We start from the raw sequence: 14118 nt of genomic DNA on the forward strand, positions 1-14118 counted from the left end.
AAAGCACAGGATCCCATGTATCCTTTGTCACTTTGTTCAACTTGCACTACCACTTTCAACAACTTAAGCATGCAGGATCTCTGCTCCTTCTGCTCCTGTATACCCCCTCGAATGCCCTTTTAAAATTGTATCCTTTGTTGTTTCTTCTCATTCTTCCTACTGAAAAATATCACTTCATACTTCTCTGCATAAAATTCCATCTGCCGCGTACCTGCCATTCCACCAACCTGTCTTTCCCCTTGAAGTCTATTTCTCTTCTACTTATGATTCACAATTTTCAACATTTTTTGCCAGTTGCAAATTTCAGAATTGTGCCTTGGGCAATGCAAGTCTAGGTCAAAAATCTAGATCAAGGAAAGTAAAAAGTGGTCCAAATATTGATTTCTGGGGAATCTAGCTTGCAAACATTGCTCCAGTCCAAAAAGTATGCATTCACTGTGACTATTTCTTCGGTGTTCATAAAAGTCAATATGTTAGTAGTTATCTGTAGAGACATACAAGATGATCGGAGGATTAGATAGGGTGGACAGTGGGAGCCTTTTTCCTCAGATGGTGATGGCTAGCATGAGGGGATATAGCTTTAAATTGAGGGGTGATAGATATAGGACAGATGTCAGACGTAGGTTCTTTACTCGGAGTAGTAAGGGCGTGGAATGCCCTGCCTGCAAAAGTAGTAGACTCGCCCACTTTAAGGGCATTTAAATGGTCATTGGATAAACATGTGGATGATAATGGAATAGTTTAGGTTAGATCGGCTTCAGATTGGTTTCGCAGGCCGGCGCAATATCGAGGGCCGAAGGGCCTGTACTGCGCTGTTATGTTCTATGTAGCAATTTTAGTGCATATGTGAAGTAAACTTTCTTGAGACTTTTTGTCTTACGGTCAGATTTGGTTTCCACAGACTCCTTGTCCAAGTGGAGAATTTTCCTGCATAGTTTTACTCAATTATAAAACATTCCAATATTTGGAGGTTTGATTTTAAATTTGTGTAGAGGTTCTCTAGACCACTTTTTAATGCAAAACTTTTGTATAAATGCCTTTAACTCAGTTTCTCTTCCGACAGATGTTGCCAGACCTGAGTTTCTCCAGAATTCTGTTTGTTTCAGATTTTCAGCATCTGCAGTATTTTGACTTTTGCCTGAAAGGCATGCTGTATTTGGTCTATTAACCTATTTCTGCAATTTATTTTTGTATCGCATTTGATGATATGGGAATTTGTATAAATTTATCCTTGCTGCATTGATCTCTTGTAGCTTGATGATATCTGGCTTTGGTTGTGACTTTTCAAATTTGCTTAAGGATGCAGAACAATTTCAAGGTCCTGAATTGCCTAATTTCTGTTCTTACATTTTTATTCCTAATTATAGCCAAGCTTCCCCCTCTAATTTTTAATTCAGTTTTCTAATTTTAATCAACTTTTCTACAGTTTTCTATAAACTAAATTATGAATAAAAATCATAAGTCCAATATTATTTACCTCTACCTCTTCCCCCAGCTTTTCCGGCGTGTAGCTGCTGCCTTGCCTGGAATGGAAAGCACACAGGATAAGAGCAGAGAAGACAGTATCCTTTCCTTGGCTTGTCCTGTTAAACTTTTTTTGCTGAAATATATCTGTTCAATACAGCAAAATTGTAGTTTCTTGCTCAACTTAGGCAAAAGTTAAGTAGCTTTAGCAGAATGTTTGTCTTTATTTACTTCTCATGTTTGAATTAATCTCCTTACGTTCTATAATGCTGGTATTTCCATGTGAGGAAATGGAATTTCTCTACTGTTTGGAGTCATACCTGGAGTAAAACGAGAGGGTTGTAGTTCTTGGAGGTCAACCATCCTAGCCCCCAGATCATCACCTGCAGGAATTCCTCAGGGTATTGTTCTAGGCCAACCTATTTCAGACATCTACAAGGGATAAATCAGGAATGTGAAATACTTGCCACTTGGCTGAATGAGTGCAGCTCCAAAAACACTTGGGAAAAACTTAATAGCAGCCAGGATAAGGCAGCCTGTTAGATTGGCATCCAGTCCACTACCTCCGTCATTCACTCCCATCACCACCAATGCACATTGGCAACAATATGTACCATCTACACGATGCACTGCAGTAATTCATAAGGTTCATTTGATAACACGTTCCCAGTCCTTGACCTCTGCAACCAAGGACTATAAGAGGTCCAGATACGTGGAAAAATACCATCTGCAATTTCCCTTCCAACCGACACCGTGCTGTCTTGGGATTATCTTATTATTGATTAATAGTTGCCTGTCAAAATCCTGGAGTTCTGTGCCTAACACTATAGGACTGCAGGGTACAAATAATCAGCTTGTTACTACCTTCTCCCAGGTAATTAGAGATTGGCTAGGCCAGCATTTAAAGCCCACGGCACCCACATCCCATGGACAAATGAATATTTAGGTTAGGTTGTTGACTTGCTCACTGAGCTGCCTTGTTCTTGTTTAGATATTTTGTCACCATGCTAGGTGACATCAGTGGAGCCTCCGTTGAAGCGATGTTATTCTACTCCGCTTGGAATTTATACTGTCTGGTCTGTTATGGTGAGTAGTGTTGTTTGCGTTTGTAAATAGGGTCCAATTCTATTTGTTTGTTGATTGCATTACAAGTGGAAAACCATGCCTCTAGGAATTCCCGTGCATGTTTGTTTGGCTTGGGCTACTATGGTTACCTTTCCCCAGTTAAACTGATGGCCTTCATTGTCTGAGTGTATCAATATTAAGGAGAGTTTGTCATGCCGTTTTGTTGCTAGTTGATGTTGATGTATTCTGATGGCTAGTTTCCTTCCTGTCCGATGTAATGTAATGTGTCTGGCAGTCGTTGCATGGTATTTTGTAAACCACATTGGTTCTGCATGTTGTGGGAATGGGGTCTTTAATCCTTGAGTGTTTGTTGTAGCAGAGTAGAATAATGTCCTTCATCAGAGGCTCCACTGATGATGTTACCTAGCATGTTGATGAAACATCTGAATGAGCGCAAGCCAGCTCAGCCACAACCCGAGCTACAGACCTTTGCCAAAACTTTGACTACTCCCTTGCATTTACCTAAATATTCAATCTCCAATGGTCGTTTGGAAGTGCCAGAAAACTAGTCAAGAGAGACTAGTGGAGTGAAGAGAAGGCAGAGGGGAATTGAATGAAGTGGATGTTTATCAGGCTTGTCAAATATGTTATCTGTTCATTTCCTAAGTTGTTTTTAGCAGTAATGGTGAAGTTTAGTTCTGAGATTTGAATTTCTTTCGCTTGATACCATGTCACTTAAAACTTGTCTTCCTTTTAAAATTGATACACTTTGCAAGTATGTTTCAGGGACAGTGTTTCAAACTGGATTTCATTTGGGTTTCTTGTGTTATAGTTGCTAGTTCAAAAGATTTTGTTTAAAGGGGTCAATTTTTCAATTTGGAAATTGGCAGTGCGTGGTAAGTTTCCTTAACACCATTCACTTTCAGTGATCGATATAAAACTGGAAAAGACCCAAGAGCAACCAGTCAGTGAGGGAGGGTGCTCTTGCTAATATCGGCTCTGTAGGCCACTGCTTATTTGTCATTACCATCCACCACAGTGTGAATATTGGCTAGTAATCTTACCCTGTTGGTAAAGTATTGCAATTCATCATTGCTGGCTGTCTTGTAATTGATCTATTAGCTTCACTAGCACAAACGTGGAGAAAATGTCAGTGTCTTCATTGGGAATAAATACAAAAATATGTGATTGCCAAAACTCAACTTGCATCAGTTTACTTTTAATCAGAAGACACATTTTGTTCTTTGCGTTGTATAATATTGCACTTTTAATGATGGAATTCTGTAACTGTTTAGTGTAAAGGACAGTTTATGCAGATAACATCTGAATGCTAAGTGGCTTTATGACATTGACTACATTATCTGAACAATGAGACACCAGTGAATTAGACCTTTTTAATTGTTTTAAATGATAGGTTTCTCATTGTGATCTGTTGACAAAACTAAATTTCTCAAGGGTGCAAAGAGAACTAAAAAAATCTTAATTTACACCAAACATCACTTAAACTTTACAAAAAATCTGTTAGTTTTAACAGTTCCAGTTTGTGATATAACACCCAGATCATTATGTGCATGATTCATCTATAATGCAATTTTGAATTCCTTTTATAGCACGTTCTGAGCCCAACATCTTTTATAAAATTCTGTCAAATCGTTTGGTTGTGTGTACTAAGATGGCGATGGCCACTCAGATGTGCATTTTCAAATAATTATGCACTATTTCCAGCTAAATGAATTTGCATTGAATGGGCAGAAAAAGATCAAGATCAAAATCAAATCTTTGTGCTGTGGACGGTGGAAAGTTCTCTTTGCTCACTTGCGCACACTTAAAATGTCATCTAGCATACAGAGATCACTTCACTTCAATTGTGCATTTGAAGGAAGGAAAACTTTCACATGCAAGACTTGTAAAATTATGCATCTTTTATGCCTTTTTGTTCTAGGGCTTCCATTTTGGTTAGAAGTTTGTAATTCTGTGTGGTTTGACTAACACCCAGAATTATTATTTAGCATTTTTATTTAACTTGGATTATCTCCCCACTTTTTAATTTATTCTGTACTCCAGTTTTTAAATCTTTTAGATGTGTGACCAATTGATTTTTTTTTTTAGGTTTTACTTCATGAACATAATAGCTTTATTTTACTTATGGCATTCTTTCTGATCTGAGTATGTGAAGTATGTTTAGACTAACTGGTTGTGGGGTGGAGAAACTGTTTCCAGTTAATGCTGTACACCACTTTTTCCTATTGGAGAAAGTATAAACAAATGGAACTGTCATGCCCTCCAGTTGGGATTTTTTGCATCCTTTAAGTGCCTACACCCCATGCGTTGTTAAAGTAGGGCTGCAGGTATGGTTGGTCTCCTTGTTGCTAAGAATCATAATTCTGCCTTACTTTTGGTGTGGCATATACGGGCATAGAGATGTCCTGGTTTTCATGAGACATCGATCAAAGTTCGGGATTTTGCCTGGAAATGGCTACTTCCCAGCCTTGCATGCCAGAGCTGTAATTTTTTGCTTATCCATTGTTAGGTTACTAATTTTTTCATAATTTTGCTACTGAAAATACTGTAAGATGGTGTGGCTTGGGTTAATTTTTTGATGTTTTTGCCATTTGTATTTTTATGTAAAACGTTTTTCTTGGGAGTACAAGAAAATAACACTAAATTCTTTTTCACCGAAATATCTAAATAGCTAATTAAATAATTATTATTCAAGCTCAACTGAGGAAGTTCTTTGACCAAACAAGAGCATGCTGATTTTTATCAGAACTTCTTTATACACTGACAAAACTAACAAGCTTGTGAACACTGTTTCGAGAGCAGCATTTTTCTCAAGTATGATTTGAAAATTCTTTCACAAATTAAGCTATCAAGGCTTCTGTGGTGCAGTAGTGTGCAGTTTCGGTAGTACTGGTTTTTGAACAGAATATGGCTTATTTGGCTTGACTGTTGTACCCATGCAACTGTATATTCATTACTACTTTTGCGTATGTCTTGTTACTATGATAACCCTTGAAGTTATGAAAAGAAAAATTTTTGTCCGAAATATCACTAGTACCTCAGCTCTGTTTGATAATGTAAAATAAAAACCCAAAGCCTGAACAAAATAAACACCTGCCTATTCAAAGTATTTAACTGCTTTTTTGTCTTTTCTTTATTATGGCCTAAACTGAACATTGTGGCAGTAAAATTGAGGTGAAGGGGATGAGGGATGACAAATGACTATACAATTCAAGCAGTTCATGGCGCAAAAGCAACATGTTTTCAATTTGCTAGTGAAACCATTACATGTTCATGAAGTACAACTTTTCCATCTTTCACAAAAGTGAGAACCAAGGTGCTTAGTTTAGTATTAGAACAAGCTTTTAGCATCCAACTATAGTGGACATCATTTTACCAAGTTTTTCGCAAGTAGTTAATGGTTTAGTGTAGCCACATAAAGGCATGTTTTTGATTCTGTACCATTTTTGGGGGTTATGGCATCTAATTTCCTTTTCCTGTCCATTCTTTGAATATCTGAACATTACTTATTTTCATATTGAGCACCAAATTGTTCTTTTTTTGGCAGTGTTTTATGCATCTTTTTATCTTAACCAGCTTTATTCTATTTCCAAGCTTCGTCCCTATTTAGGATCTATATTTATTTCTCTCCTAAAATGCATTGTTATGTCTATTACATTCCTTTTATCAATGGCAAATGACGATATGGAACTAGATAAGAAACAAATTACTTAATGGTTGGTAAAGTTTAAGCAGTGGCAAATTCATATGTGTTCAATGTTGAGAAAATAAGTTGGCACAAACGTGTTGGTCATTTTTCACATTATAATTTCACTAAAATGGAATGGACATGAAGATGATTAACATGCTCACTGTTGCTATTAAGATGCTTAAATGAAATGCAGTGCACATTTTGTTCTGATTTTCAGTGAATGCAAATAACATTTATCAGCCAATGCCACATCAACTAAGTTGCTGAGCTACAGGTGAAGTCAAAGGAAAATATTAGCTGTTAACAATATCTGTAATATCATGGTTTAAATAATAAAATATTCAAATGCTTTGGTTTGCAACTGTCACAGAAATGAACATTCCATGTTTGAAGTTTTCTGCCCAAATGATTTGTGGAAATGGTCTAATGAACTTTGTCAGCAGGAGTAGACCATTTGGCCATCAAGTCTACTACATTACTTGATAATATTATGGCTGATCTGATTGTGTCCTTAATTGTGCTTTCTGTCTCTCATAACCCTTGGAATAGCTTATTGATCAAAAACCTATCTAACACTACCTTGAAATGTAGTCAATGACACATTCCTTACTGCTGTCTGGGAAAGGGCTGTAAAGGAGCAATCTTTCCTCATCTGTCTTAAAGGAAATTCCTCTTTACTTTTAAACTGGCCTTTAACTTTAGATTCCTGCACCGAAACAAATGTCTTCTCAGCATCGAGCCTTATGTTTCAACAAGATTACCTCATTCTACTTAACTCCTGTGACTATAAGACCATCTTGCTGAACCTTACTTCAAAGACAGCCCTCTCTCTCTTTCCAGGAATTGGCTGAGTGAACCTTCTCTGAACAGATTCCAATGTGATCTTTTAAATGCTATATACAGATGTTGTGAGACATCCCTATGTTTATATATTTGGCACAAAATAAACAAATTATGGCATATGTCCAAAGATATGGTAGTGGTTGTTCAGAATATAGTGTAATATTCCATTACTGCAAAGTTATTACTTTAGTATGCTTTAAATCTGTAATAATTAAAATTTAAATTTTTAACCAATGTGCGGATGTTTAATTTGAAAGGCATAAATTCAAATTGTATTTAGAGACAATATGTTTGGAATTGTTAGAACCGTACATCTGTGGCTCAGAAAGAGGTCATTCAGCCCATCAAATCTAGGATGATAAAGATGCTAGGTGCACATTCTAATCCCAGCTTCCAATATCTGGCCCATAGCTTTGTAGGTTACAGGACCTCAGGTGCAAATCTGGGTACCTTTCCGATGAGTTGAGGGTTTCTACCTCCTCAATGAAACTGAGGAATGAATTTGAAATACCCACCACACTCTAGGTAAAAATATTTATTCGCACCCTTGTGGCCCCTCTAATACTTCTGTCCAGTACCTTCGATCTGTGCCCCTGATACCTTCCCTGTCCACTCTATCCAAGCCCCTCATCATTTTGGTACACCTGAATGAGGTCACCCGACAACTTTCTTTGTTTGAAGGAAAACAAAAGACGCGGTGGTGTAGTGGCAACATAACTAGATTAATCCCATGGCAGGTGGTGAAATTTAACTTGAATAAAATCTGGATTAGTAAAAGTCTTTAATGGCAACCAATGTAGTAAGAACTCTGCTAAATCACTAATGACCTTTAGGAAGGAAGTGTGTTGTCTTTACCCAATCTGGCCTACATGTGACTCAGGTAGCAATATGATTGACTGTTTACAGTTCTCTGGGCAATTGAAGATGGACATTCAATGGTGGTCTAGCCAGCAACGCCCACATCCTGTAAACAAAAAAAAACTATCTTATCCGATCTTTCTTGGCTTCAATTTTCAAGTCCTAGCAATATTTTTTAATAAATCTCTACTGTTTCCAGAGCAGTCATGTCCTTCCTGCAATTCAGTGACCAGTACTGTATACATAATTTAAGCTGTAGTCTAATTAGTCTTTTATACAGTACCAGCGTTACATCAATGTATCAATATCGAGTTCAATAATTTTAGGACCTGAACACCCCGACCTTCCGTGTTCTTACCCCAAGCCCCACACACCAGGCCTTGTCATCACATGGGCTGCTACCACTAACAACCCATTATCAGCCACTAATGGGCTCTGTTAGCAGATATTGATTCTCCCAGGCTTGACCCTTGCTCTACCCAACTGTTTTTCTCTGTGGCTTCATCTCCACCTATTGTTTATTCCTTCCCCCACCCTCCCCTACCTCCAGCATATATACCAAACTTTTCCTAGCTACACTGAAAACAAAAAAAAATGCTGGAAATCAATGGGTCTGGCAGCATCCGTGGGCAGAGAGCATGCTAACATTGAGTCTGGATTACTGTTCCACAGCTCTGATGAAAAGTGTGGAAGGGGCAGCATTTGTGCAATAGTGTTGGGTGGAGTGCTGGGGGAGAATAAAAACTGCATTCAGTGATTGGAATGTGAGAATAGCAGAACAATGGTGTGTTCAATTGCCAAAGTGCAAAGAACGGGTGGTCCCACTGCAGTGGGGGTTGGCAAGAGAGGGAACGTAGTGACAGAATATATCAAGTAAAGCTAAAACAAAGGGAAGAAATAGGTTCACAGTCTGAGGATTTTGAGGCAGCACAATGACGCAGTGGTCAGCACTGCTGCCTCAGCACCAGGGACCCAGGTTTGATTCCACTCTTGGGTGACTGTCTGTGGAGTTTGCACATTCTTCTCGTGTCTGCGTGGGTTTCCTCCAGGTGCTCCGGTTTCCTTCCACAGTCCAAAGATGTGCATGCTAGGTGGATTGGCCATGCTAAATTGCCCATAGTGTTCAGGGACGTGTAGATTAGGGAGATGGGTCTGGGTGCGATGTTCTGAGGGTCAGTGTGGACTTGTTGGGCCAAAGGGCCTGTTTCTATGCTGTAGGGATTCTATGATCTTAAGTCCAGACGGTAGTAAAGTGTCCAGTCTGAAGATGAGATGTTCCTCTAGTTTGCGCTGTGATTCACTACAGCATTGCAGCATGCCAAGGACAGACAAGTGGGCATGCGAGCAGGGTTCTGTTTAGAAATCGGTCAAGACCCTATCCAGGTAGTGGGAGTAAATCAGTGTTAGAAAGTAAAATGACTGGCTGGCTATGGGAATGTTGGGTCATACTTGCGCACTGATTGGAGGTGTTCTGCAAAGTGATCACCAAGTCTGCATTTGGTTTCTCCAATGTAGAGTAGGCCACGTTGGGTGCAGCGAATGCAATAGACTAAATTGGATGACATACAGGTATTAGCCCTCCAAGCCTGCACAGTCACATCTGTGGAGAGAAAGTGGAGTAAACATTTTGGGTCCAGAATATTCTGAAGAAGGGCCGGGCCATTGGATCTGATGCATTAACTCTGCTTTCTCTCATGGATGTTGCCAGACTTGCTGAGTTTCTCTGGCAATTTGTTTTGTTTCAGATTTCCAGTATCTGCATTTCTTTGCTTTATATTACTGAAAATAATAGCTTCTGAATGTTTAACTGGAAAAAACTGTGCCTCATCCAATTCTGACAACACTCTGGCAATGAAAAGAAGATCTTTTTATATATATTAGTCAATATTTTGTCAGCTTCACAGAAGAAACTAGTTGAATGAAGGTGACTTAAATAGGCACATGGTCTCTGCTAGCCTGAATGTATTCTACAAAACTGAGCATTGGAAGCAATTGTGGATGACTTTCTTAGGATCACTGATTGCCTATTGAAAACTAATGTCTGTATGATTACCTTTTAAAGAACACATGAAAGTAGTTAACATATCACCAAATACAGAGCAGGTGTACAGGAAACAAAATAGAGGCCTTGAATTTCAGCAGCCATGGAAAACTTTATTGCAGCATGTCATCTGCCAACCATTCCAACTAAATCTTGGAAAAATTAGATCTGGATTTATTCAACTTGAGAGGGAAACATCTACCTAATCATTGTAGATTATTATTCTCACTGGGTGGAGATTAATGGACTTTATTCCACAAATTGAATTCCTCGGTGTCAACAGAGCATGAATTCAGAAGAGAGAAATAGCAACAAGAACAAAATCAGTGCAGTGAAGGTACCAGAGGGACTCTGCCTAAGACTTCAGGAATGTAAATAGTATACGTGTTGGAGGTCACACTGAGGTTTGAGATGTGGAATAAGGGATTAATGTAAATCAGGCAGTGATGTAACCGTGACCGAGAACATGGTGAGTGAGAGAGTTTGGAGATTAGTGTAGAAGCAGTCTCTATTAGTGTGTAGTAAATTATGTAGTGTTACTGATGATTTGGAACTAACTGACCACGATTACATCTGGATTACTAGCATAGTACAGCAGATAACGACAACTAACCAGTTCAACACTATAGGGGATAGGAACAAATTGAGCCTTAGAGTAAGGATTGACGGACCATGGTACAGACCTCCAAACCAAAGATGATATTTTAAAAGAGGATAGGTGATGCAGAGTTTTAGCATGGTCACATATTTTTGACATCAGTTAATGTTTCACTGAAATGGTAGATTTGATTAGAGAAATTCAACCAGACTGAAGCAAAGGTGGACAAACTTTGAGAGGTGACAGTACATTCAAGGACTATCAAGTGGAGATACTGTGCTAATTTGGAAAGAGGGGGTGATTGTACTTTTTTGTTATAAAAGGGAATTATGATGGTACTATTGAAAGGAAAGGGATAATACTTGGGGAAAAGATCTATTTACAGGTCCAACCAGCATAGAAATCAGGAAGAAAAGTTGAGTAGTCTCTATTTCAATGATGGTGTCAATTGATTTATAGCATATAACTAAATAAGTTCATTTAGTACAGTACAGGACAGGAACGGGCCCTTTGGCCCACGATGTTGTGCCAAACATGACACCAAATTAAACTACTCTCTTCTGCCTGCCCTTGGTCTGTATCCCTCCATTCCTTCCATTTAGATGATTGTTTCACCAAAACTTGTCTCCACTGACTTGAAGATAGTAAACCCCACAAATGCTTAATCTTGCATTTATACAATAAGGTTATAAACACATCACAGGGGAATAAGCTTTATGAGAATGTTACCTTCAAACAGCCTGGTTAATTAAACATTAACTGATGTTTTAAGGGTCTGGGATTTCTCTCTCCAGAATACATCCCTGTTTAAAGGAGTATGTAATGAGTAGGGTTATTTTTGGTTGTAACAAGATCTGAAATTTACTAATTCTGTAATTTATTAACAAAGACCATGTAGGAATAGCCCAGAATACAATATATAAAACGTTTAGAAATTCATCAGCTCTAAAAGTTTTACCTTAAAGTCATGAATAAGTAAGACGCATATCTTCTCAGTTGGTAAGACTTCTGAATTTTTTGCACTATGAAGATTCCTCTTGTTTTGTAAATGTAGCTGTTAACCCTCTGCATATGTTCCTTTACATGCATGTGATGTATAATTTCTTCTTTCCTACCTTGGATGCTGAAAATTCCTTAATGAACTTGAGCTTATGAATATTCTGTTCATCTCTCCTTATGTTTTCAATCTTCACATCAAACTTATAAGGTGAGACGGAGGCCTGGAGACTAAGGAGAATTTAAGGGGCAGGGCAAGCGAAGTTGAGATCTAGACTGATATCACCTGTGTCACAGAGGCTGAAGAAGGAGTGGATGAAAATCCTGAGCAGAAATTAGGGATGGAGTTTGGGGAGATTGTTGACTGAGAATTCTCAAAGAGGCAAGAGGAGTTGATCAGGATTTAGAGGGAGATAAAGCATCAGAGGAGATGATGGAGAAAGCAAGATATTATGTGATGAGTACCCCACTTCTTGTCTTAGTGTTTAAGTAGGTCACACCTTGAAAAGAATCCCGGCGCTTGGAGGAGGAAAGAATTAGTGTTACCATCATTTGCAGGCCAGTCAAAGGCAGTTGTAAATGTGATCTTTCACAGTAAGGTTGATCGGAATAATTTTGTTCATGACTAAACAAATGTTGCACAGGGAGCAGTGAAGCAGGTGGTGAATATCACTTGGTGTTCAAAGAAGCAGTAGTGAGCAGAGTTGGATATGTGCTTGAGGTTATCTTTCAGAAGGCACATTAAATTGGGAGAATAGTGAGACAACAATGACCATCTGGCATTGTTGCCAGTGAAAGAGATGGTGGGGGAGGAAGCACAGGGGAGACAATTTAGAGGACAAAGTTTACGGTCTGAAGTTGTTTCAACTCAATGTTGTGAAAAAAGAATGACTTGTCAGAAGTTCTGTTGTAGAAAATGGCACCATTGGAACAGTTGCCATGAGGACAGAAACTGGGAGAATATATTGGAGACCTTACAGGAAGCAAAATGTGAAGAAGTGGAGTTGAGCTAGGCGGGGGGGTTGATGGTTTGTAATGAATATCAATGGACCACTTATCTGGAGATAAGTCCAGGAAGGAAAGTATAAAGAGTTCGAGATGAACCAGGGGAAGGTGAAATGGGTGGAAGGAGAAGGATGAGAAAAGATCTGACAGAGGTGTTCAAAATTAGAGAGATTAAAACTGTTCCCCCGGTGGAAGAGTTAAAACCAGAAGACACTAATTACACAGCCAGTGATTCAGATCTGGGATGCACTACCTGAGTGTGGTGCAGACAAATTTAACTGGAGCTCCTTTCAAAATGGAATTGAATAATTATCATGATTAAAAAAAATTTGTCGGGCTATGAGGAAAGGGCGGCGAAGTGGGACTAGCTGAGCTGCTGTTTGAGTGCTGGCACAGACATGATGGGCCAAACAGCCTCCTTCTGTGCTGTAACCATTCTAGAATTCTTTGGAAGGCAGCAGATGGTGCTGCATTAGCATTTTGACTGCTCATGCAGTATGGCTATTTTAAACTTCATCTTGAGGAATCCATTAGTGTAATGGTCGGCACATTCTGTCAGGTCTCAAAGTCTTGAATTATGTATGATTTTGTCTTATGATCTTATGAAGTGTGCGGTAAGGTCTAGTTAGGAACTGGATTTGGTGCCAGCACCATTTTATACATGCTGTTTGTGTAGTGTTGTCACTTTTCAGGTCTGCAAAAGACGTTTGACCGGGTTTGAAAGGAAATGCAAATTCAAGCCCCACTGATCTCAGCTCTCTCATGTAATTGTTTCAAGCGATTTCTCCTGCCCTACGATAATTAATGAAGCACAGTCAGGTGGCCAGTCAAAACTGGGCCTCAAATTAACTCAATGGAAATTTTGCCGACAATTACCACACCTGAGAAATCCCTTCAAATATTCATTGATACTGTTCTGTGCAGAAAGTCATTATGTAAATCAGTTAACTGACAAATGTTTAGTTTACGAGAACATCTGAAAGATTTCTACATCAATATAAGCAAACAGTAACTGCAAATTTTTTTTTTCACAAAAATAGGACGAAATGATGATCTCCACAGTGTCACGCTTATCTTGGAGTGTATGTATACCAATCACTAAATATCTAATACCTTTCTCTAAAGCCACAGTATTGTCTAATTTCCAGATATACCTGATTTCAGACAATATCGGATTCAGAATGTGCACTCAAATTGTGCTGTGATTTGCAACTCTCTGAACTGTTATGAGTTTTTATCCAACTTGTTTTCTTCCAGGAGCACAATGCATTCGCTACTGTCAATATTATTAGATTTGACAGAATGAAATGACAGGGTGTAATCATGGATGATATCAGAATTTACATAGACTGTTATTCTTTCATATAGCTCTGAATTAGTTGCACTGTTGCCTGCAAGGCGGAGAAGCCTTCCAAGATATTGATGTAAAAGTGAGACAGGCTGAATTACCTTGACATGACCTGTCAGTTGCTGCACATTTTGGAATGAAATTAGGAAACATTTTTCACAGTACGGTGAAAATCTGGACCTTTTCTA

At 38.7% G+C, this 14118-nt stretch overlaps 1 protein-coding gene across 1 annotated transcript in view; it reads left to right on the forward strand.

Moving 5' to 3' along the window:
- rab6a (RAB6A, member RAS oncogene family) overlaps positions 1 to 5659 on the forward strand; it is a gene marked incomplete at its 5' end in the record, with an annotated part of 30589 nt that extends 24930 nt beyond the window's left edge. The window contains 2 exons of the mRNA XM_048597901.1: positions 1496 to 1562; positions 3456 to 5659. Coding sequence (XP_048453858.1) covers positions 1496 to 1562; positions 3456 to 3520 — 132 coding nt within the window. The remainder of the gene's footprint in view (positions 1 to 1495; positions 1563 to 3455) is intronic.
- Between the last annotated feature and the right edge of the window lie 8459 nt (positions 5660 to 14118).

This window comes from Rhincodon typus, chromosome 6 (genome assembly GCF_021869965.1).
Source record: "Rhincodon typus isolate 14 chromosome 6, sRhiTyp1.1, whole genome shotgun sequence".
Taxonomy (NCBI): Eukaryota; Metazoa; Chordata; class Chondrichthyes; order Orectolobiformes; family Rhincodontidae; genus Rhincodon; species Rhincodon typus.